The sequence below is a fragment of the Paracoccidioides lutzii genome (genome assembly GCF_000150705.2).
Source record: "Paracoccidioides lutzii Pb01 unplaced genomic scaffold supercont2.63, whole genome shotgun sequence".
Classification (NCBI taxonomy): domain Eukaryota; kingdom Fungi; phylum Ascomycota; class Eurotiomycetes; order Onygenales; family Ajellomycetaceae; genus Paracoccidioides; species Paracoccidioides lutzii.
The window spans coordinates 10,577-37,020 of NW_015441009.1; the positions used below are offsets into that span (position 1 = coordinate 10,577).

General features: G+C 40.5%; 1 protein-coding gene across 1 annotated transcript; it reads left to right on the forward strand.

Annotated features, from left to right (window-relative positions):
* Window positions 1-8,238: 8,238 nt before the first annotated feature.
* PAAG_09034 (general amino-acid permease GAP1) lies at window positions 8,239-10,209 on the forward strand (the record flags this gene model as incomplete). Its single annotated transcript, XM_015846715.1, has 2 exons — window positions 8,239-8,533; window positions 8,648-10,209. The coding sequence occupies 2 exons, from the start codon at window positions 8,239-8,241 to the stop codon at window positions 10,207-10,209; spliced, it is 1,857 nt and encodes a 618-aa protein (XP_015701754.1).
* Window positions 10,210-26,444: the final 16,235 nt, after the last annotated feature.

Sequence of the window (26,444 nt, forward strand, 5' to 3'; positions counted from 1 at the left end):
ACGTGGCCCGATGGCTAGCGATCTCCTAGCCGCCCACGAGGCTGAGGCACAGAAATCCCATGCAGAAGCACTAGCGGCTGCAAATATGCTTGATCGGATTGAAGAAGACCTAGATGTCATGAAGGCAAAAGGCCTATCAAGGGCACTGGCCCTTGGAGCCGCTGTGAAGGCGTTAGTCAAGGACTGGTACAATGGAAGTCTAGAAACAGCTAAGCAGTCCACCACAATCAAGCCTGCTGGCTCCACTGGTGCAAATGATGCAAGAGCTCCTACCTACGCAAAGACAGCTGCAGACAGCACCAATGTAACAAAAACACCAGCAACCATACTGCAGAAACCCCTGCTTAGGAATAACCCCAGAGAAGGAAAAACACCACGAATCCTCGCGCGCCTGCCTTCAGATCATCTAGCTCGCAAAGCAAGCCCAATTGCTACTCTTAGAAAGCTGAAGGCTGAACTCCCAGGGCCTTTGGCAGCAGCCATCACAGCAGTTCAAGCCATCCCCACAGGCATTGCCATCATTCCTAGAAGCTTGCAAGACATGGAGGCCCTGCTAGCCCAAAAGAATGTTTTAGCAGCCACCCTCACCAATACTCAGATAGAGAAGGAAGAACATTGGATCACCTGCCTGATTCCTGGGCTGCCCATGGAGATTAGTGACTATGGTGGTGGAACTCTGCGTCTCTCAGCAGAATCCATGACAGAAGAATTCACACTCCAAACCAGAATCAAGCCTGTCCAGAGTCGCTGGGCAAAAATACACCCTGGAAACCCAACAGCCACTCTTATATTACACTTTTCGCAAGAGACAGCAGTAAACCTGCCATCAAAAGTGGAACTATATGGATATCAAAGACCAGTGATCAGAAAGGCACCTAAGGTCAAAATACAACAATGCAGCAAATGCTGGGGATTTCATCAAGAGAGATACTGCCTCCGCGTCCCTCGCTGCAAAAAATGCAGTTCTAAGAATCATGTGAAAGGAAATCCATCCTGTCATAAGGAGAATGAAGCATGTGGATGCCCCAATCGCTGCACTAACTGTCTTGGACCACATGCCGCGGATGATCCATCCTGCCCCGCCAGACCAGGGATAAAGAATGGGACTGTTCAAAGGCACTCAAGAAACCAGCTGAGGGATATCCGCAATGCACAGAGTAAGGCATACTTGGCCAAGGCAAGTAACAGCAAATGCGGTGGTTGAGGGCCATCAGCAGACCTGAGGTTGAATGATTCTACTGAGCGTAGATCTAACCTCACACCAACATCAAACACAGCACCAAGCACAGCATTGAGCACAGCATCAGGCACAGCATTAGGCATGGCGCCCAACCCAACATCTAATGCAACACCCAACACGTCATCTCACGCAACAACACCCTCCTTTCAGCTACTCAATGAAGAAGAACTCTAGATCTCCGCAATTCCTGCAGATTATGCAAGTCAACGTAGGAAAAGGGGGCCCAGCACACGAGACGGCCCTCAATCTAGTGTTTGAAAGAAAGACTGACATCCTTCTCATACAGGAACCCTGGATTCACAGGAACTTAAGCCAACGCATCTCCAAAAAGCATCCAGCATTCAACTGCTTTGCCCCAATTGAAAAGTGGGACAGGAAGCCACGGGTCCTCACCTATGTGCGTAAACACCCACAAATCCATGCTCATGCAGTCCCAGGCCCCTGGGCAGAAAACCGGGACATCCACATGCTGCACATACAGGCCTGGGGTCTACAGCTTCAGACAGTCAACATATACAATGCACCCCCAGGCGCAGAGGATCCTGGACAAGGTGTGGGCTGTCTTCTCTCCTGGTCTGTCCCAGCACTCCCGTTGCTCCTTGCTGGCGACCTCAATATCAAGCACCCCGTGTGGCAACCAGGAGTGCCTCCAAGCATGTGGGCGGAACCATTCCTGCAATGGACCATGAATTTCAACTTTACTCTCACCATGGACCCAGACACTCCCACACGTGGGCATAACATGATAGACCTGGCCTGGGCCACCCCGGAATTAGTTATCAAAGGAGTGGACACACAGGTGGACAGATCCCTTTACACTTCCTCTGACCACCAGACTCTTCTCACCAAAATCAGCCTTCCACAGGGCGCAAGGCCTGACAGGCCAACCCATTTTTTCCGTCTCAACACCATGAATGAGAAGGTCTTTAACCAGACGCTGGAGGCCTATAAGCCAAAACTAGACAAACTATGTGATATCCCAGAGTACCCCAATACAGATCAGCTGGATGCCCTGGCTAAAGGTATCACAGATGCACTAATAGCTTCCCTGGAAAGTTCCACCAAGAAGAGCACCGGGCAAGGCACAGGTCAGCCATGGTGGAATGAGGACTGCCAGAAAGCAGTGACAACACTACATCGTGCACAGCGCCTAGGCTCTAGTTTTTTACAAGAAGCAAAAAGCAATGTAGCCAGGACCACCAGGAAAGCCAAGAGAGAATACTGGCGAGGCAAGATAGCAGAGGCCTCAGTGGGGAAAGATATCTTTAAGATGATCAAATGGGCCCATTCAACTGGCTCCTTTCATTCCCCCCCTCTTGTAGATGAAGAGACTGGGCGAACGCGAACAACCCCTAGAGAGAAAAGAGACCTTCTGCAACGGGTGCTCTTACAGAAGGCTGCAAGCAGAGAGGATATCCCAATTAGCTGGTCCAACCCACCATCTGTCAAATTACCTTTTCCTGTTGCCTCAGCACATGAGATACAAAGTTCTCTGCTGAACACGGGTAATACCACTCCAGGAACTGATGGAGTGCCAACAGAGGTGCTACGAAAGGCATGGCCACATATTAAGGTATCAGTGGAAAGGCTGTTCAGAGCCTGCCTTAGGGTTGGCTGGCACCCAACCTCCTTTCGAGATGCCACACTGGTTGTGCTGCCTAAGGTCAACAGAGATCCAACACTCCCGCGATCCTACAGGCTTATAGCCCTTCTCTCAACGTTGGGGAAGGGACTGGAACGCCTGGTAGCCCGTAGGCTGGCCTGGACAGCTATACAAGAGAAGATTGTCCACCCCCAGCATTTTGGAGCCCTCCCTGGGCGGGCTGCCTCAGACCTAGTGGCAGCGATGGTTCATGATATAGAGGAAGCCTGGGCCCATGGAAAAGTAGTCTCTCTTCTTACTCTGGACATCAAGGGTGCTTTTGATGCTGTACTCAGAGGAAGGATGCTGCGGAGATTGCAAGAACAAGGCTGGCCACCAAATTTAATTAGATGGGTGGAAAGCTTCATGACAGGACGCACAGGCAGGATCAGATTGGATGGACTCCTGGGAGAGCTCTTTGATATCCCAGCAGGGCTTCCACAAGGCTCGCCAGTCTCACCTATTCTATTCATGCTGTTTATTCAGCCTCTGTTCTTTCTAGGAACTATACAAAGAAGACGTGCACGCTTAGGCTACGCAGATGATCTAGGACTGCTTAGTGCTGGAACCACTCTTGAAGGGAATGTTGTTACTCTCCAGGAGGATTTCAAGTTGCTAAATGATTGGGCCAGCAAAGAAGGGCTGACATTTGATTTTGCCAAAACTGAGATAGCACACTTCACACGGCGCAGAACCCTTTCAAACCCCTCAATCAACCTTGAAACTACATCTGGCACTCACTCTATTACAGCAAAGGCAGTGAAAAGCTCCATAAGATATCTAGGAATCTGGCTAGATAGAAAACTGAGCTTCAAGAAACACGTGGAGACCATGGCGGCTAAGGCACGACAGGTGTCTAATGGCATACGAGCACTAAGCAACACAGCAAGAGGCGCCCCAGTACAACTGCTTAGACAATCCATTCAGGCCTGTGTGCTCTCTGTGCTCTGCTATGGAGCAGAGGCCTGGTGGCCTGGAGCCACACGAATGGAGAAGGGAAAGGAAATCTCCAATCGAATGGATTGCCTAGTCAGAAAGCTAGATCTAGCCCTTAGAGATGCTTTGCGAGGGGCACTGCCAGTCTACAAGACCACACCCATTTCAGCTCTACACCGTGAGCTAGGAATCATGCCAATGAAAGAGACACTAGACAACCGGCGTGCTGTATTTGCAGTAAGAATCAAAAAGCTTGACAAGAGGCACCCGCTAGTGAGACGCTCTAATAAAGTAGCTACCACCAAACCCTATACCACACGTCTGTCTAGAGCGTCCAGTCATGCTGGTGGGATAGAAGCATATGACCCTCTACTCACGCCCCCTTGGATGAGATTTCCCAGGAAAGAAGATCTGCAGATTGGGTATGTGGCAGGCCGCACAAAGGAACAGGCAGCACAAGACTTTAAGAGCTGGCTACAACAACGCAATCCCCTGGATCTGGTGGTCTTTACCGATGGTTCACAGATAGAGCACCCTCAGCGTGTGACTGGTGCAGGATGGGCTATATGCTGGGGTAGCGAACACCGTCTAATCTCCACAGGAAACCTGCCAATGGATAAAGCAGAGGTCTTTGACGCAGAGGCAATGGCAGCCCTGCAGGGCCTAAAGGAAGCCACCACCTCGCCTCAGGCAAAGTTTGCCAGCAACGTCTACATTTGCCTAGACAATTTGGAGGTAGCACGAGCCCTTGGATCCGTGCCAAACACCTCTAGCCAGCAGGTCTTCGCGCAGTTTCTGAAAGCCATAAAGGCCTGGCAGAGCAGGGATAGGCTCCCATTGGCCACCCAGAGCAGGGTGGTCATTAGATGGGTCCCAGGCCACGCAGGCGTGGCTGGTAATGAAAAGGCAGATCTTGAAGCCAAAGCAGCCGCAGCGCAGGCAGCAAGTGCAAGCATGGTACCTCAACCTGACAGCATAGGCACTCTAGCTTATATAAAGCGACACACTATGGAACAAACCACACGGGCCTTTGAGAACTACTGGGCCAAAAATCAGCCCAAACGCTATATGGAGCTGGAGATCCCACTAAAGAGAGCCTCAACAGAGGTAAAACTTTCACGCTTCACATTAGGAAAGCTCTATGCCGCCCGATCAGGTCATGGAGACTTTGCAGCCTACCACAGCCACCTTAAGCATGAAGATGCAGAGTGCTACTGCCGGTGTGGACATAGCAAAACTCCAGAACATTTCTACTATTGCACTCTTGCAAGAAAAGCAGCAAAGCGGCGCCGGCCTATCTACAATCTCCGCGAGACACTGGCAACCTCGCGTGGGGCCCTAGAATTCAATAACTGGCTAAGAGAAACAGCCTTCTATCAGAATATCTGTCCAATGCGCCGTCGCGCACCTCCAGATCAGATCCCACAGACCATTCTCTCCTCTGTCTTGCCCCCATCTTCCTCACCACCTCCTCCTCCTTCCTCTCTTTCCTCTCCTTTCTTTCCTTCCTTGCCTTCCTTCCTATCCGCCTCCCCTACCTCCCTCCCACAAACCTAAAACCTCTCAAAACCTCTGCTCTATGGCAACCGACCCATGGGCTCTGCCGGTGCAGCAATACGCAACCCATTTTTGCCTCATTTGTAAGATAGCTACTAGATAGGTAGTCGCCTACGGGCGTAGCTCTACCCGCCCTATAGTTCGACGCGGACTCTACTAGATCACGTGCCCTTAAGGCACGTGGACTAACCGGGCGTTAAATAAAAACACACACACACACACTTGCTTTCCATAATATGTGAGATGAAAATGAATAGGCTGGAGCAAAATACAGATGCTTTATGCCCCAAATAACTGGTTCGCATAAACGATTTCCTATTGACACTTGTTTATCTTCGCTCTTCAAGAGATAAACATTGCAAAATATGTTGTTGGGTAACTATCCCTGTTGTCCTTTTCTGGAAACAGGCCCAACTCAACTCCCTTGTCGCATTTATTTTATGTTGCGCAGCAGATACGTAGCCTGTCGCTGCTTCTTTATCGGACTAAGTACGGAGTATCTCTAGTTACAATCCTCAACTGCACAGGGGCAGCATGAGAAATTCGAATCCGTCGCTGGAAATGGAGTATTCAGTTCCTTCATCCAGTCCAGCCCCATCATTGTTTGCAAATTGTAGTGAATCTCTGGCAATGGCATGCAGCCATTAATTCGATCGTTTGAAGCAATACCTTGCGCCTGAAAGGAAACTGTTTCCCCGGAACAGTAACACTAAAGGAGGATCATCCTCCCATTGCCAAACTTCTAGTTGCTTTCCGAAGACGGATAGCACTCTAACTCTAAAAGATAGTTTGAGATCGCTTAATGATGGAAGGTAGCTCTTGGATACTTTTTGCCCGAGGACCGTTTCGGGTATTTCTACTGCCGCGGATGTTGCGGATGCGGGGGTGGCCAAGGTAACAAGATGCATTTCCAAATGATCCATCTCGCTGCGACAATCTATAACTATAGAGAAGACAGAATCATCAGAAAGTTTCAAGCCCATTGGCTGTTATTTGAAAGGTCATTGTGAGACAACAGGATTGCAATCGAAGAATGTTAATGTGTCTGCAAACGACAACGTGCAATACAGGGTAGATGTGGCACTTACCCAAGAGCGAAGAACATCTTAATGAAGCTAATAAGTTTAATAGGAATTTTGTCGCAAGAGGTGATGCATAATATGGCCAAGTGTACGTCTCCGGAGAGTAATGGAGAATCACGTACTGTTCATCAGAGCCCGCCTCAAAAGTATAATATTTCTGTCGATTCAGCAGGCACATGAAAAGGAATTCTTTTGTTCCTCGCATCTACCGATCCTGAGCAGGCTCTGGAAGTTCGACCATTGATGTGATCGTTGTGCATATACCCATGCATACAGCGGATCAAGATGACGCACAGCCGAAGTTGAAAGACAACCTGTCTCTGGAGAAGCAAATCTAGAACAAAATATGATATCGCACGCATGTGGAAGAGATTTTTGGAATTCACCAAGCCCGGTGGATGGAAGAAAATGTTAATTTCTCTCTACTCTACTACTACATGCCCTATGCTGAGATGGGGATATGATATGATCCCCGAGCTAAGCAGTGTTTTATCTAGACTTTGGCTGTTCCCATGGTTAGGTGAAACAAAGCCCATCGAAGTAATTAGGGAACGGGGGTTTGACAACATGACGAAATGGTGGAACAGCCCCTATGTTGGCTTATGCAGGAGCAAGTTGCTGTATTGTGCCTTATATTCACCGGGATTCTGGTGAATGGTTGGACGGGAAAACCGGCTGAGCCGTTCCCATTCCCGCCGGCTATTCTGCCCCCGATCATCTAGATATCTTACCTTTCATTCCACCGTAACTCTTCCTTATTACTCCCTCGTCCTCAATTTTTTCCCCTCTTCTTTCTTTCTCATTTCCCCCTTCTCGATTTGCCCCCCTTTTCTCTCTCTTTTTTTCCTTTTTCCTTGTTTCCCATATTTGATTCTTATCCCTTTACTTTGTTTCAGCGAGTTGTGAAGTGCAGTGGTTCTGAAGGACAGACAGTACCGACTAATGTTCTCCTTTCTGGTGTTTTATTCTCCAGGCTCCGCCGGACTCCGCTACCGTCGATTCCTAAATGGCAAATAAATGTTGATTTCGTCCCAAAAATCTTCAAATCCAGATTTCTGTACAGTGAGTACCCTTCTCATTTTATGTTATTTTATTTTTATTTTAATTTATTTTATTTTAATTTAATTTAATTTATTTTATGTATTTTTTCTTCTTGCGCCTGTTAGTGTCAACGGTTGTTGTTGTTGGCTGTTATTCTTCCTCTGCACAGGCGAATTCAGGCGGTATTTCAAGAACTAGACTTGGTGGTGTTTCCTCCACACTTAACATATCTTTAGCCCTTTCTTGTCCTTTCCATTTGGCAGTCCACGGGCTTTTATATTGCCTTCCTATAGATATACCTATGTATATGATATTCTTGTTATTTTCTCACAACGGGACTTGGGTTGCGCCTTTCCCCCCCTGTTTGGTATCGCTACCTTCCTATTTGGGAAATGCTGCACTCCTCAACTCCTCAAGAAACGTCCCTCCTGAACATCTCCCAGCTCTCTTCCTTTTATCTTCTTTGCATCCGTTTCATCTTTGCGTGTCCATCGTCGCACTCCTACTACTGTCGTCTCCTCCGCGTCCTCTAACCGTTGCCGTTCGTTATGTCAAGTATTGGTGTGGCCTCCTTTCACCATATTTTCCTCCGACATCGCAGTGCTGATCTATCGTGGTATGACACTCAAAACAGAGAGGAGGCCCAGTAAGAGTCACCGCAACCTCCAGCCATCGCATCTCCATCTAATCTTCATTCCGGTTATTGTTGGTTTACAGAAACCGCAGAGAAAGAATCAATCATGAGTGATTCACCGAATTCGGAGCCAAAAACTCCCCCCGAAACTATCGACCACAGTAGTGACCCGCCCACCTATGTTGAGGACGGCTCATCCCATGACTCATTTATCGCCCGCTTTCTGGATGGCTTCCGTCGCGATCCAAATGCCCGGATCTCGAGTGAGAAGAAAGAGACGGGCGGTTCCCAGGACAAGGCTTATAATTTGGAGGCGGCTGTTTCTAATACTGCATCTTCGCCTTTGCAGCGAAAATTGAGAGGCAGGCATTTGCAGATGATAGCTATTGGTGGCTCAATTGGTGAGCCAACTCTTCTGAATTTACTATATGTTTTAATTTTTTTTTATTTTATTTATATATTTTTGCCATTTTGATCTGTGAACGTTTAGCTAATTAAGTCGCACTGATAACCAGGAACTGGATTGTTTATTGGTTCCGGAAAAGCTCTTGCGGATGGTGGACCTGCGTCTGTTCTGATGGCTTTCATCCTTGTAGGGGTGATGTTATACTCCACTGTTCACGCCTTGGGTGAAATGGCTGTGCTTTTCCCGGTTGCTGGGTCTTTCTCCGCATTTTCGACCCGTTTTATCGACCCTGCTTGGGGATTCGCCATGGGTTGGAACTATGGCTTACAGTGGATCATCGTTCTCCCGCTGGAAATCGTCGCAGCTGCTATAACTGTTGGTTACTGGGGCCCTTCTATTTCACTAGCAGTCTGGGTGACTATATTTTACGTGCTAATCGTATCCATCAATTTGTTTGGTGTTCGTGGCTATGGAGAAGCGGAGTTTGTTTTCTCCTTAATTAAGGTTATCGCAATTGTCGGCTTTATGTATGTCCTCCCAAGCTTTTTCTTCTCTCCAGCGGAACTATGTTCATTCACTGACATGCACCTCCCTCCCAAACAAAGCATATTGGGGATTGTTCTAGATGTCGGTGGTGGCCCCAATGGTGAATATATTGGGGGAAGGTATTGGCATCGCCCCGGAGCGTTCCACAATGGATTCAAAGGCCTCTGTACTGTCTTTGTTACGGCTGCTTTCGCCTTTGCTGGAACAGAGATGGTGGGTTTGGCTGCAGCAGAAACCTCCAACCCTCGAAGAACAATACCGACTGCCGTTAAACAGGTCTTCTGGAGGATAACATTGTTTTATATCGTATCCTTGACGCTAGTCGGCCTTCTTGTCCCATATGACGAAGTAAGATTGGTGACTGGTGAATCAAGTGCCGATGCCAATGCCTCTCCCTTTGTGATTGCTATTAAAAATGCCGGGATCGAAGGACTCGATTCGGTAATGAACGTTGTTATCTTGATTGCGGTGCTCTCGGTCGGAAACTCCTCTATCTACGGGTCTTCGCGTACCCTCGCCGCTCTAGCTGAGCAGAGTCAGGCTCCTCGCGTCCTTACCTATATCGACCGTCGAGGGCGCCCACTCGTTGCGATTGGTATTTCCTCTGCTATCGGCTTACTTGGCTACCTAGCGGTGGCAAAGGAGCAACAAGGTACGGTATTCTCATGGATGCTTGCGATCTCTGCATTATCCTCCATTTTTACCTGGGCGTCTGTTTGTTTCGCCCATATACGATTTCGACGTGGTTGGCAAGTCCAGGGACGCAGTTTGGACGATCTGCCCTACCGCTCTCCAGCAGGTGTTACAGGATCATGGATAGGACTAATCCTCAATGTTCTTGTCCTTGTCGCACAATTATGGGTCGCTATTGCCCCCGTCGGCTTCCGTGAAATGACTGTGAAAGAACGAGTCGAAACCGTGTTTGAACTGTACATCGCTGTGCCAATAATTCTCTCCTTCTTTATTCCATACAAGTTGTGGTATCGCACAAAAATGGTACAAACCAAGGACATGAATCTTGACACTGGGCGCCGTGATCTCGATATTACGAATTTAATAGCAGAAGAGCATGCTGAGCGTACTCGATGGCCGATGTGGAAAAAGGTCTACAAAGTGTTTTGCTGAAGAGCAGCCTCCTTTCAACCCTACTCCATTCTTGAATTGCATCTGGCAAAAGCAACACACTAGACATATTGTCCTTCCGTATCGATGAGGTCTCTTATCTACCCACCCTCCAACATACGTCCGATTTCTCATCGATTAATCTCTCATATCCTGGCCAATCGAGGGCTCTTAAAATCACACACTAACCACAAATCACCCTCGCATACACCCTTATGAGTAATTCTGAAGCTCATAATGCATTACCATCCCTATACCTAAGCTTTCCGGATGCGAGAATATGCTGTTCATTGACTTCAACACGGTTCTATATATGATCTCACTCCTCTCTACTCTACCGCCTGTTATTTTAAATAATACTTCAATGTTCTATCGGAGAGAACATAAGATAATTCGCCAGAAAAATGAAAAGCAGATCTAACTTGAACGTGTGTCCAGAAATCAGTTTATATGTTATAATATTTTATATCTTATGTTTTAATTCTTAATCCTCATCTACTTTGTTGCAAAAGTTCGTTTTCTTCTATCTCTTTCTACATCGACATCTTCGTTCTCTGAGCCCAATGCCTCCGCTGATCATCAACACAAAATGTTTCGATTGCCTCATTTTATCTTTATCATATCAAGGCTTTCCTACCTGGGAATGTAAATATAATGTGGGGTTGTTGCGGGGAGGAGGGACAGGGGATGCAAAAGTTACGGAGTCTTAGCATGTCCAGTCCTTATTCGATGAAGTAATGCCTTTGTTAATATGCTTTTATATGTAATTTTTGCATGATTTGATATATGTTCAATTGCTTATTACAATCATTATATGGTTACAACTACGAGGTGGCCTATTTAGTTAATCATAATTGTTTCGACTGATAATGTTACCAGGGACTCGATTTGCGACGATATCATGCAAAACCTTTTCTGTAGCAGATGGAGGAATATTTAGTGGCCGCTTAGCCTCTTGTGATCTCAGACTAGGTATCAATTCAATGTCACCTAACTCATATCCATTCTCTCATCATATCTCTTCTATTTCACCTCATTCATCGTTTGACTTTTAGTCGATATTGGCAGGGATCAACAAGTGAAAGGTAAGAAACATATGTCATATCAAGGTCGTCATCAACCTGCATGCTTCATCAGGGGAATGCAACTTAATTTAGCCTTCTCCTGACATTTGTTGTATGGCACCGGGTTTGAACTCTAAATTACTTTGTGGGGAAACGAGAGCCCGTGCTCATGCTGACAAGTAAACTAGCCGGTCTATATTTCAACCAGACCCTTTTTTGACCACCCTATCCAAAGCAACCCCTCTTCCTATTTGGGTAAATACTTAACTGCATATTCAATCTAATTGCCATTCAAACATGCAGGCTTCCAGACCTGCTGCTAAAGCTGCTGCTGCTGCTTTTTTAGCCTCAATTTCCAGCTTCTGTAGTTGTTTCCTAGTGTCTAGAGCAACAGCTACCTTTTGAACCTTCTTAATCCTTTCTATATTGATAAACTGAGTATTTGAATCAACTTTCACCTTCTTTATGGTTTTTGACTGCCATAGGGTCTCTAGTTGATTAGAGAGTTTAATATTGTAAACTAACTGACAGCTTATAAAGCATTCAATTTATCAATCATTTTGCTAGCTTTGCAAAGAAAAACTCACTGCTTTCTTGAAAGAATTTCCTTCTTTTTCAACTGCTGCAAAGTCTTATATATATGTTTAAAATGTCATATGATTGTAAATAAGTGTTATGACTCAATTAGAGTCAGATTGATAATAAAACAACAGTTTCAATTCATATATTTAACTAAATAGATAAAATAAAAATACTAAACTGAGAGTTAGAATGTATAATGAATGAGCAGCTAAATATATAAAGATAATTGAGAATCAAATTGAATCAACATGAGTAACTGAATATAATTAAGATCAGAGTAAATCAATTTTTAGAGTATAATAAAATAAATCAATTTTAATTCATATACAAGCAGCTGTACCATAATATTACCCTCTGATTTAAAAGAGTACTTGCTCTCATGAAGCTATATTAAAAGTAAAAAAAGAGTAAAATAAAAATTCATCAAGTTTATTAGTAAACTAATTATTTTAATTATCATTTATTAGATTTTTATAAGTTTTCTTTCATATCTGTTAGGGAGTGAATGCGAGCTGCATAAGAAGGAAACTCTCTGTGTTGCTAACTGCTATATAATGAAATACTAAGCTTGATGGGATGAAAGAGGTGCTGGGGCCTGCCTGGGTTATAACCACCTGCATGATCATTTGATCACATGAGGATATTTGGCCTAACCAGGCGCTGAGCTTAATCTGATGTTGAGTCTAACCAGGCACTGAGCCTCAGTCAGGCTCAGTTGGGTGCTGAGTCTAACATCACTCCTCAGTCTAGGGACAGGCATGTCCTCATGCTGGTAGGTCATCATCAACCTCATCCTTCAGGTAGCTGTCTGTCTTCCATGTCTTCAGTCACTCATCTAGTCACCTTGAGGGTCCAGCTTTTGTAGGATTAGCTTCATGGAAGTTGTGTATGGTGTGTGATGATTCTTTGAAGTTATGAGCTGGGTACCAAGATGAGTCCTCATCAAATCCCTTCCAGTGGACTTGATATTGCAGTTTGTTTCAATTTATTTGACTGGCTAATATATGCTTCACTTCTCATTCATTTTCTCCTTCTATCTCAATTGAATCTGGTGATTTGACAGCCTGTCCTGGTAGGAGGTCTCTTGAATCTTTGTGCAGCTTGTCTGGGGAGAAGATTGGATGAATTTTCATGGTTGTGGGGAGGTCCAGTCTATAGACATTGCTCACTCTCTCTAGGATTCTGAAGGGGCCTGTGTTCTGTGCTGCCAGCTTATGACTTGATCAGTCAATTCTGTATGATTTCAATGTCAAGTAGACAAAATCTCTCACTGTGAAGTCAGGTTCCTGATGATATCTGTCAGTCTGTCTCTTCATCTGTTTCTGTGCTGTCTTCATGTTCTTGTCTGCTCACTCTCAGATCTCTTTCATCTGTTTAACAAAGTTTTGAGCAGTTCTTCAATTTGTCCTCTTCCCTGCTCTTAGTTTCCTTGACAGGGGCCTTCAGTCAAATGATGTTCATGACTCATATTCATTTGCAGCTAGAAAGAGAGAGATCTCAGTGAAGATGTTTGAGATGACTGCAGAAGCATGATCTATAATGAGTAATCACTCATCTCAGTCATTTTGATAGTAATTAACATATGAGTGAAAGTGTGTGACAATATACTGATTTGTTGTCTCTGTCTGTCCATCTGTCTGTGTGTGATGTGCTGTTGAGAGTTTCAACTTTATGTCTAAAATTTCTGTAAACTCATCTCAGAAGTTTGATATGAACTAAGAATCACAGTCAGAGACAATCAAGTCTGGTGCCTCATTATAGAAATAGTAGAATCAGATGAATAATTGAGCCAGCTCCCAGGCTGTAACTTCACAGATGATAGGAACTGAAATTGTCTTCTTGCTTAACTGACAGACTATAACTAGAATGACATCACAGTCACTTTTGCTCTTTGACACATCCATGAAGTCCATTGTGATATGCTGCCATGTCTGTTCTGGTATTGATAGTGACTCTAGCAGGCTGAGGACTTTGTCCCTTGAGATCTTACTAACTTGGCATATATGACAGTTCTGAACATAGTGTAAGATATTCATCTGCCAGGTGATTCATCAATAGTGAAGGTGAATCAGGACCAGGATCTTCTGTCTCCCTGGGTGTGCTGTTGAGGTCTGATCATGAATTTTCTTTAGCAGAGCAGCTATAAGAGTTTCTTCCTGAACAGACACTATTAATCTTTCATGATAGAGCAACATATTATTCTTCATTGTATAGAGGCTATTCTTCTCTCCTACTTGCTGCTGCAGAGGCTCAATTGAGATGACTGTCTTATTTAAAGACACTATGTGTTCAGTAATGTTCTCTTCCTCTGAGAAGTTGATGTCAGCAATATTCATAGAGAGTGTGATCTGAGAGTCAAGAATCTCTGATTCTAGAAGAATCTGCATACAGCTGTTCTGTTACTTCTTAATCTGCTCAGATCTGCTCAGTGTGTCAGCTAGCAGGTTGATCTTACCTGATCAATACTTAATCTCAAAATAAAAATGAAAAAGAAATTCTGTTCAATGAGTCTGATGTGTATTCAGCTTCTTGATTGTCATGAAGTATTTCAGTGCATGATGATCAGTGAGAATCTTGAATCATTCTTCCTGTTGTAGTCTCTCAAGCTCAGCTTGTCACATCTGCAATGCTTGAATGACTGCAAGCATTTTCTTGTCATGAATCTCATAGTTGAGCTCTGCATCATTCATTGACTTGAAGTAGAAGATCACATGATGTCAAAGATTATTATTTAATCTTTGACTCAGTATCTCAGTCATCACTTCATCTGAGACATCAGTCTCAATGCAGGTTTCACATCCAGGGTCAAAGTAATGTAGAGTTGAAGTCTCCATCAGCTGCTTCTTCAGTTTCTCAAAGACTGATTGACATTCTGATGTTCACACAAATGAAACTGTCTTCTTTGTCAACTGATATAGTGGTTTTGCAATTCAGCTATAGTTTTTTATAAATCATCAATAGAAGTTGTCAAATTCTAGAAATGATTGAACACCTTTTACTGTAATTGAGATCTGCCACTTTGTGATGACAGCAGTCTTCTCAGAGTCTATCTCAATTCCCTCTGTGGTAATGATAAATCTCAGATATCTTGTTCTCTGAATAGCAAACTTGCATTTCCAGATGCTAGCTTGCAAGCCTGCTGTCTTTAATCAGTTCAGTACCAGGTTCACTTGCTGCTTGTGTTCTTCAAGAGTCCTGCTGTAGATTAGAAGGTCATCCATGAATGCTGTCATGAACTTGTCCAGGTAGTCAAAGAAGATACTGTTGACAAACTGTTGAAAGCAGACAGGGGCATTTGTAAGATCAAAGGGAATCACCCAGTATTTATAGATCTCATAGTAGGTTCTAAAGATGATCAGGTTCTCTGACTTAGAGTCCATTCAGATGCAATGGAACCTCTGCTGAATGTTCAGCTTTGTAAAGTATTTTGTTCTGTTGAGTTGATTCATCAGCTCATCTATTAGAGGCAAGGGATACTGATCTTATTTGATCATAGCATTCAGCTTGTGAAAGTCAATGCAGAATCATAGCTTCTTCTCACTACAAGTGATCAGAATTGAGGAGGCATAGAGGACTGAACTTGAAATGACAAAGCTCTTTGCTAGATTGATTTCAAGGTAGATCTTCACTACTTCTAGTTCCTCCAGATTCATCTTATATAGAGGCGCATGTCCAATGTTCTGAATGAGGTCAGTGTCAGACTGAAGCTCTATCTTAAAATCAACATTCTTCTATAGAAGAGATAATTCATCTGATGCTTTCTTTGAAAAACAGTCCTTCTGATCTTTCAATCATTCTGGTAAGTTGCTGATCAGCTTCTCATCAGACTTCTCCTCAGCTTCCACTAAACTCTGCTTCTTCTTGAGCTGTTTATCAATTTTGTACAGACTGATTATGAAGACTGTTGAGTTCTTGTTCTTCATATAATCATGAAAAGAAGCAGTCTCAATGAAGTTCATATTCATCATCTGTGATGCTGTCTCCTCCCAGGTCAGTCTCTGCCTTGTCTTAGATGTCATGACTGAGCTGGTCCCTTTCAATCTGCAGAGTCAAGCCTGATGCTCCTGTCTGATCTTCTTGTTCAGTTTGATCTCTCTTCATTTTGCATCTGCCTGATGCTCAGACTTAGAGTCTGAATGCTTCAGTATTGATCAGGACACTATCTTCAGCATTGACTCTGTCACCTGTTCCAGGATAGACTGTTCACTCAGCCAAATCAGATGTTGATTTTTAACATCCAGCCATATATCCTGTGCTGTCAATCACTTTCATCCCAGGATAACAGGGTACTGGCCTAGGTCTGTCACCAGCAGAGAAACATTTCAGAATCTTCAGTCATTCACCCAGAGGTTTAGAGTCAATGTGCAGTCTATCACCCTGCCAGGGGCACCATTGTATCTCTTCATGTGACATTTGAATGAGAGTTTCTAAAACTTTCTATTGAAGAATCTCACCAATTCTATATTGTATCAGATATCAATAAAATTCACATCATTTGCTTCAGTATCAGTGAGAGAATTTGTAGAAGTAGCAATTCCATTGTAGACTAACTTAATTGAGACATTAAAGCTCTTTCTCTCAATCAAGTCCTTCATCTCAAATCTCTCACAGACTATTGAACTACCTGAAGTGAAGTCTTCTCTCAGACTCACTCTTTTCTCAAATCTGCTGAAGACTCAGGAGTGTCATTCTCTGTGAGCTCAGTGATCATCTGTTGAGACTTCTGCTTCACAGAGCAGTTTCTGACAATGTGATCTTTCTCCTTGCAGTAGTAGCACTGAATATCTGAATGAGTGCTCAAGGCTTTCTTTATAATAGAGGATTTTGTGACTGAGGTGCTGTGAGAAGTTTGACTGTCAGAGACTCATGAGATGTTTTGCTTGAAGATATTAGACTCATTTTCTCACAAGCTCTTTGACTTCTGAGTGACATTGATCATCTGAAGAATGTGAGCTGCCTGAGCACAGATCTTCTGAAACTCAGCATATGTATTAGTGATTGCATTGATCACTGTCACTGTTCTCTGAAGATCAAAGAACAACTTGTCATTAAAGTCTGTCTTGTAGTCCTCTTTGACAATCTTGGTCTCACCTGCCAGATGTAAGAATTTTGTGACAAATTCATGATAATTGTCCTCATTGTGCATAATCAGCTTGTGATAATCACTCTTGACATTTTGCAGCTTGTTAGCATTCTCATATATTGACTTGAGGTGCTCAAATATCTCTTCTGCAGTCTGATATCACTCAGAGTGGTCCTCTTTCATACAGAGTGCAATGTGATGTGCTGTGTCCCCATCAATTCAGTTTTCAATATATGCAATTCTCATGCATTCAGTAGAGTAGTGGTCAGTGTTCTCTCAGAGCTTGTTCTTCATCTGAGAGAGCCAGTGTTCAAATTTTGACTCTTTGCTGTCAGTGAGGTGTTTTGAGTCATCAATCTTGACAGACCTCTGGATAGTCTCAGAGAAGATGACATCTTGACTTGCTGCTTGATTGCTGACTGTCATGCAGATCAGAGTGTGGCTAAGTTCATCATGTTCAGCAATTAGCTCATCAATCTGACTTTGCTTGACAGCAGCCTGGTCAGTGATGTTGTTCTGTTCCATTCTCAGACATGTGATTGTATCTCTCAACATTTTTTCATCATTAAAGATGCTGTCAAAGATTGCTGCTAACTCTTTGTAGACATGATTCTTGTCTAAATGGATTGCCTGTCTGAATTCTTCAAGTGAGACTCATGATTGATTGATTGGCCTAGTTAGAACATATCACCAGTCTCTCTTGATCTTTTCAGAGGACTGGAAGTCTGAGGTGGTCATCCTGGTCTGGGTCTCTCTGGTGAGTAGTAAGAGGAATGAGTTGCTGTTGTATGTTGTGCTGTCAGATTCTCACTGAGCAGGTTCTACTCAATCCTGAGTAGAAGAGGTAGAATGAAGCTTAGTATTATGTTAGAGAGTGAATGTGAGCTGCATAAGAAGGAAACTCTCTGCATTGCTAACTGCTATATAACAAAATACTAAGCTTGATGGGATGAAAGAGGTGCTGGGGCCTGCCTGGGTTATAACCACCTGCATGGTCATTTGATCACGTGAGGATATTTGGCCTAACCGGGCGCCGAGCTTAATCCGACGTCGAGTCTAACCAGGCACTGAGCCTCAGTCGGGCTCGGTCGGGCGCTGAGCCTAACAATATCTCACTAATATTAAATTTATTATCAGATTCTTGCTTTGAGGCTAAGATTTATTTGATAGTTTGATAATAATAAAGTTTAGAAGAATATGAATAAAAGTGAAAGTTTTCAACTTAATGATCATTAGATTTATAGCATATATAATAACCTTTTTGTCAGAATCTATTTTATTGAAAAAGTGAAATTGACAGAGTATAAGATGAAGAATTATTTAAAAAATCAAGAGTATTATATTAAATCTAATTTAGATTTATAGAGTTATAATAATTAAAACAATTAGAGTAATTAGAAATAGCAGACTGAGAAGTATATAATGTGAATTATTATGAAAAAATAAAAGTTAATAACTAAACAATATATAAAAAATTATTATAGATTTAAAAAAAATTTAACTACTGAGCTAGATGATTTTAAATTATACTAAAACTTTAATAGAATTAAAATATTTTTAAAGAATCTGATGAATTCTGAGCTTTGATCTTATAAATAATATATTCAAATTTAGTAATATAGACAGACTATAATAAATTTATCTGATTTTTGCTTTAGACTATATAATTTATTTTTTATCTCAATTATTTTATTTATATTATCGTACGAAAAAACTTACTAAGAATTAAATTGTAGTTTTAATTTCTTATTTCTTTAGCTCAAGTTATTTAAAAAAAGAATCATTACTTGTATATTTGAATTTATATTCAAGTAAATATAGTAAAACTAAACAATTAAATCATTAATAGCAGTTTGATTAATATATAGTTTAACTTTAATTGGAAGAAGTCAGGTGTTAAATTTCAAAGTTTGATCAGTGAACTTTTTAGTATCTAGCAAAAAGGAATTTGAATAGAATTAGAATTGAGAGCTGTTTAGAGCAATATGTAGAAATTAACATTCAATCTGAAGCTGTTAATTTTGACTATGAAGCTTCTGAATAGTACCTTCAAATTTTTAATCATGAGTAGTAATAGAAGCTTTAATAATATAAATTAGAATAATAAAAAAAATAAAAATTTAACAAAAATTATGAGCACTCAGCATAATTACAACTACTAAAAAATTCAATTATACATAGTTATAAATATAGATATAGATATAAATATATATATAAATATAAGATCTATCTATTTAATCTCCAGAACTTATGAGAAAAAAAAGTTTAATATTATATTATAACTCAATTAAAGTTAAAATAATAATAAGATAATAGCTTCAATTCATCTATCTAACTAGGTAGCTACAATAAGACTATTAATCTGAGAATTAGAATGAAAAATAAATGAGTAGCTAAATATATAAAAATAATTGAAAATTAAATTAAATCAATATAAGCAACTAAATATAATTAAGATCAAAATAAATCAACTTTTAGAGTATGATAAAATAAATCAATTTTAATTCATATACAAGCAACTATATCATATTATCAAAAAATCTTACAGTTCAAAAGATAATTATTAATTTAAAGTTAAATTAATTCTGATCTTAAATCTAAAGAGAAATTTAATCTTTTAAAAGAATTAAATAACACTAAATCAGTTGCTTTTCACTCTTTACATATATTATAAAATTTTAAAATCTTTGAATATACTTATTCATAAATTTATATAAATTTTCTTTTCTTCATAAGAGCTGCATCATCTAAATAATTTAAAATGATAATCTTGACTTTATAAAAGCTTTTTATAAGTGAAAAAACTTCAAAATTCAATTGCTGAAGAATATGAGATGTATGAGCAAATAAAAACACTAAATGAATCAAATTTATATAACATTCTTATAGAAATTTGATAGTAATATGATGTCATAGCTCAACTAGAGTCAGAATGATAAGAAGACAATAACTTCAATCCTTAAAGCTATTAGTGCTGATGAGTGCTTGTTGTGAACCAACAGGAGACTCCCAGGGATCATTGGATAAGAATTGCAGAGGATAAAGGAACTAGGGTTTCAGACAGAATAACCCTGGGTTCCAGGACTAATCTAAAGAGATGGTCACATGATTGATAGATTGATAGATTGGTATGACTATCTATTGAACATTACCAAGTCTACTGAGTGGTAGATTGGTAGGCTGGTATGACTATATACCATGGACTATCAGATCTATCAAGAGGTTTCCATCATGTATATAAACATGCTCATTACCCCTAGGATCAAGAGGCCTATCTTCTTGATCATGATCAATTTTATATTCTCCATTCATCTACCTGATCTCTACTCCACCCTACTCATATTGTGTCTGTGTTTATCTGATACATCCCCACTCCTATACTTGTCATAGCTTTGATCACCTAACTCTACATCCTCTCAGGTGCCTGTCTCATTCAAGTCCTACACACACCTGACCCCTTAGCTGTAGCTATTGTTGATTATAAGGATCCTCTAATTGACACCCTTACTACTTGTGATAGTGGCACTACCCCCTGTCCTAGTTATCAAGCTTACGGCACTCCCGTTCGGCTTAACCTTACCCTTCGGCTACAGGTGAAGCTTGCTAGTCATAGAGGCTCGGTAGCAGTGCTATATAGTGTCATGGTTCAACTAGAGTCAGAATGATAAGAAGACAACAGCTTCAATTCATCTATCTAACTAGGCAGCTGCGACGAGAATACTAAGCTGAGGATTAGAATTAAGAATGAATGAGCAGCTGAATATATAGAAATAATTGGGGATCAGATCAGATCAAACCTTTGGAGTGAAGTGGTTGGGGATCGGATCGGATCAACATGAGCAACCGAGTATGGTTGAGGTCGGAACAGATCAACCTTGAGAGCGTAGCGGGGCGGATCAACCTTAATCCATATACAAGCAGCTGCGCTGTAACATGTGACTGCTGTGATCATTTAATACTTATAATCTATACTGATCTTTCTTACACATTTGAGATAGAAAAATAGTACATAATTAGTTGAGATCTATGTTATTCAATGTCTATTCATTATCTGATGTTGTATAGATTCAATTGAGTATATTCACATTCTCAAACCAGCTAGATTGTGTATTTTGATCTTGAAAAATGACTAGAGTCTATATGTGTTGGGCATGACCGCCCGGTAGCCGCACCACCTCACGTGATGTACGCGTATATCAGTTAGCTGGCCAGTCCTCCCACCAATGGAAGTTCAACCTCCCACAATGTTACAGCGCAGCTGCTTGTATATGGATTAAGATTGATTCGCCCCGCTACGCTCTAAAGGTTGATCCGCCCTGCTTCGCTCTAAAGGTTGATCCGTTCCGACCTCAACCATATTTGGTTGCTTATGTTGATCTGATCTGATTCCCAATCATATCTGCTCTGAAGGTTGATCCGATTCAATCCCCAACCACCTCTATATATTCGGCTACTCGTTCATTCACCATTCTAATCCCCAGTTTAGTATTCTCGTTGCAGCTGCCTAGTTAGATAGATGAATTCAAGCTGTTGTCTTCTTATCATTCTGACTCTAGTTGAGCCATGACATTATATAGCACTCATCAGCATTAATAGCATTAAGAATTGAAATTCACTCACAATTAGAAAGAGATTTTAAGGTTGACTTTCTCTTTTCTTCACTCAGCAAGTATTCTGATGTTCATATATGCTTCTAAAGCAATGCCATGCTCATTCATGTTTCATATATTTTTAATGACTTTCATGAGTCTGTTATGTCTCAGAAAAGTAGTTATAGAACTGCTGAAGTGTTTTCTGCTAAGTAATCTCTATTTTTTAAGACTTTATTCTTCAGTCAATTATAGATTTTATCATAGAATTTTGTTTTGAAAACTTTTTTATTCAATTCTTACTCATCTGAGTGAAATCTCAATTCATTCATAGAATTTAAATCATCATTTCTTATATCACATGTAAGAGGGTTGAAATTCTTGCAAATCTTGCTCTTTATTCATTGAACTAGAATGATCTCTTGTTCTGAAGTCAACTTTTGTTGATGTTAATGAGTAATTGTTTATTGAATGAAATCATTCTTTCTGCTCTTCAATATGCTTTATGAGATGTTATACATTTTAGCAGCAGCTTGTTTAGATTGAAAAACACCATTTTTTAAATTCTCTATAGCAGCAGCTATAGCAGCTTTATTATTAGACTTCATTTTAATAATGTGGTTGAGAAAACGCGTGGTAAAGGTGGTGAGTTAGGTTTGAATAGGATGGTCGAAAAAGGGTCTGGTCGAAATATAGACCGGCTAGCTTAGCTAACTGGGGTTCTGCAAGAGTAGGTGAGTAGTGATTTCCCAGCTCGAGAGTATGTCGCCTGATTACTTAGGGTCAGAAGAGGAAGGATATCTTGTAGTAGAGATTGCAAGAGAAATTGACAATTCATTATGGCATGGTATTCAAAATACAGTCATATACTCAATGATATACTTAAAAATGGAATAAAGGAGACAAATAGAGGACAGTTTCGTAACTTATCCTTTGAAAAACTAAACATGGGAAATCGAGAGGGATAAAAAGAGGACGCATGATAGCAAACATTAGACAACCCCCAAATATACGTCAAGGTTCGACTAGTTGAATAGTGCTCGTGATGTTGCTCCGGGACAACGAACGATTAGGCAGTTAAGTCTCAAGACCAAGTATTAATTCTCTAGGTGCATGGAATGGAAGTTATCATGAAACAAAGAGCTGCAAGTCATAGGCTAGCTTTGGATATTAACCAAATCAATGGCACTGATCCGCTTGCCAGCTGACAACGCCGTAAGTTTCTCCGTTCGTACGGAGTGAGAGGGAATAAGAGGGTCTAAGAGGGTTGTCCATGAGTTTTATATCCGCGGTTTATCGTGGCTTGTTAGCGTTAGCCTGTGCGACGTATAGTGGGATACTTTCAACAATAAGAATTTATTCCTACCCTAGCGTGACAGCGCGTTGGGGTTAAAATTGGCTTGGTCCTTAGTCCACGTTGGCATTCTCATTCGCAGATTCGGATCTGCCGCTATGTCAGTCGCATAATTCCTGCTGTAATGATTTCCTTCGTGGTCTAGCAACGTTACATTTGCTGGACCTGCTCTGGGATAAGGGGTAAAGGGCAGTCTGTGAGACTCTCTTCAGCGGGAAAAACCTCTACCCTATCGACGATCAGAGGCAGGAACTATGAATTCATTGCCACATTTCGGTGGTAGATTTTACTTCACTGCAAAAGCCGCCCGAAGCCACGGGACAAGGATATCAGAATGTTTAATCCCTAGAGGAACTTGGTGCTACCATTGGTGTTTTGTCATATCTTCTTATTCTGGCGTCATTTGGAGATGGCGTGAGTGCGCACGTACTGTACTTACATATATCCAATTTTCGAGTATCTGTAAAAGAATACTCCAAGAATGAACAATCTGGAAAGTGCATCAGCTCTTCTCTCAAAAGCGGCCAGGAAAATCCAGCAGATCCATGTGTTTTTGAGGATTCTCAAAAATAATCCAGTGGTTGATTTTAGTTATTTTGTGGGGATATTTAATTATGATGGGTCTCAAAGTTAGGACTAGCCAGGCGGGAGATAAGCCAGAGGTGGAGATCCCAAATTGTAGTGGTTTGCGAATGTCTCACGTACTAAATTGCTTCTATTATATCTAAACTCGATAGTTCGGATGCCACATCGGTTTCCCAGCAACTGTGGTGATAATATGTGAAATTCTGGCACTTTTGCAGTTTCATCGACTGCGAAGGGGAGTTCAGGATTTTTTTCTGGAGGTAACCGTGCCACGCGCACTCACTACCTCCCATTAGTGAGTGCGCCCCACTGTAAAGAAAATATCACTGTAATGAAAATCTCTTTTTTATATATTCATCACCAATCTTCAAAATTTAATAACCATCACCACCATGCCTAAAAATATTAAATATTTAGAAGATCAGATTCAGATAGCATTAGACACTATAAAATTAAAATCAAATTTAAAAATCATAGATATGGTATAAGAATTCAAAATTCTATATAAAACTTTATATGAATATATTAAGGGAAAGAGATTAAGGAATATGAGAACTTCAATCAATTGAATGTTGAGTAATAGTCAGGAGGAAGTAATCAAGAAGTAGATTCATCAACTGGATAAAAACTTTTATTCTTCTATAGTTGAATATATTGAAGCTGCTGTAAATCAAATGTTAAGTTATTATCATATCAATTCAAACATTCCTTCTTCTACTATAGGCAAGATATGAGTATATTGATTCAAAAGTATCTGCTAGGTTATAAGAGAATTAAGTAGAAACTTATGAATTTAAAATAAGTGTCAAATGAGAATATAAGCTTTGTTATCAACTGATTTGATTACTATGAATTTGTCTTCAATCAGTATAAGTTTCACATTAGTAATATTTATAATTTTGATGAGATTGAGTTTCAAAAAGAAGAAAAGATTATAGATAATAAGTTATAACTATTTATCAATATGTAAATTCTGTCATATAATCATTATATTTTTGTAAGTTAATAATAGTGATAAAATATATCAGTGTAGATGATACAGTATTAAAGCTGTTAATTATAATAAAATCAAAGATTCATCTAGAAGATTGATATATATACTTCAATCTGTCTAATGATTATATCATTATCATAACTAATACTAACTTTACTATTGATGAAATTGAATTTGAATGAATAAAACATTTTAATATTGTTATTAAAAAACTATCAGATTGACAATTATTAATTATTACTGCGTGATAATCATGAATCTCATCTTACTGAAGAATTTTATCAATATTATAACTTTCATAATATCATTGTATTTAAATTTTCATTTTATATAAGTTATTTACTACAATCTTTTGATGATATCTTTTCAGTAATATAAGTATTATCATATAAAAGCAGTTAATGAGACTACTAAATATGAATATGAACAATATAATAAAAGGCAATTCCTTGTTAATGTAGAAAGTGATCATCATTAAATCTTCAAATCTGTTATCATTAAAGCTGAATTTACTAATCATGAAATCTATTCAATCAAATGAGAAGTAATCTTTCAATATCTGAGATAATAAAATATAGATAACAGTTCAAAGCTGCTTGTTTATAATAATAATGATGAATATTACTTCAATTTTACTTTATTTAAGATCTGATTTTCTACTGCATATTCTTAGTTGATATTCTCAGATATAGTCATAAAATAATATTATCAAATTGAGATAGCAGATAAGATCATACAAAAGATGAAAAACATGCTGACATCTAATCTGACTCAGCAATTGAATAAAATCTTCAAGAAGAGTCTGATATAGACAGAATTGAATATGCATTGAGAGAATGAGTTATTTGTTCATTATTTGATAAATAGATGTCACATTGTCAAAAACAGTCACAGGCAGATGCAGGTAGAGGGGGTCCTTACTACCAAGGATGCCAATCACAAGATCAAGCATTGTAAGGAAAAGGAATCAATAAAAGAGAAAAATAGAGCTCTACAGTCAGTTGAGATCAAAGTCTCCAAATCAAATGCCAATCAATCACATTATGATATTATTAATGAATCTCAATCTATCAGAGATTCTACACGCTCTAATGAGTATAGAGATAATCATTATATTATAGATAGGCATGGTGTTGATTATTAATTAGTTTTTGAAGATTGGTGATCCTAGAAGATTTTTGTTATGGTGATATTTTCTTTATGGTGGGGCGCACTCACTAATGGTGAGTGCGCGTGGCACGGTTAGTAGTTACTTTTGCTTCCATTTCTTTCTTGTATTCTTGTAACTTTTTTATTTTCTTTTTTTCCTTTTCCTTTTTTTTTTTTTTTTTCGGGGGGGGGGGGGGGGGGGGGGGGGTAGGGGAAGGGGACGGAGAGTGGAGGTAGATAACTCTTTCACAATTTTAGAGCTTCTTTTCACCTATCGCATTCTGTTGAGCCGTAATATGATTTGTAGTTAAGGACGGAATGCAAACTGGTTGGATGAACCAGTAGCTGGAACTGGGGCCGGAGCCAGAGTAGAAAAAGAAATCATAACGAGGAAACTCGAATTCATCCCTATAATATCATTTTCATTGCATATCACTAAGTGTGAATTATTTATTAACTCTAGGCTGAAAATACCATGCGTATTGAATTAGTTATTGGGGTATACAAATATTACCTGAGGCTGTCAGTGGAGATCACATAGCTATTCTTCAAGCGGTGGCGAGCTGGGTAATTTTGGCTAGGGGGTTTATACCAATGATGCGCAAGGGGACTGAAGTTTAAAGGGTTCAGGCACGCCGAAAAGAGCTATCCAGTATCCACACTTTTTCCTTTGGAGGACTGGGAAGTAGAGACCTTCTCCGTTTGTGTGCACAGGGATCGATCAAGTGCTCGAGTTGTCCATAGTATGCATCGAGAGTTTCAGTTTGGGCTGTACTTTTTATTCTTTTTAGCCAGCGGACGAATGTCGGCCTTTGGATTATCACACTTACAGATTCCG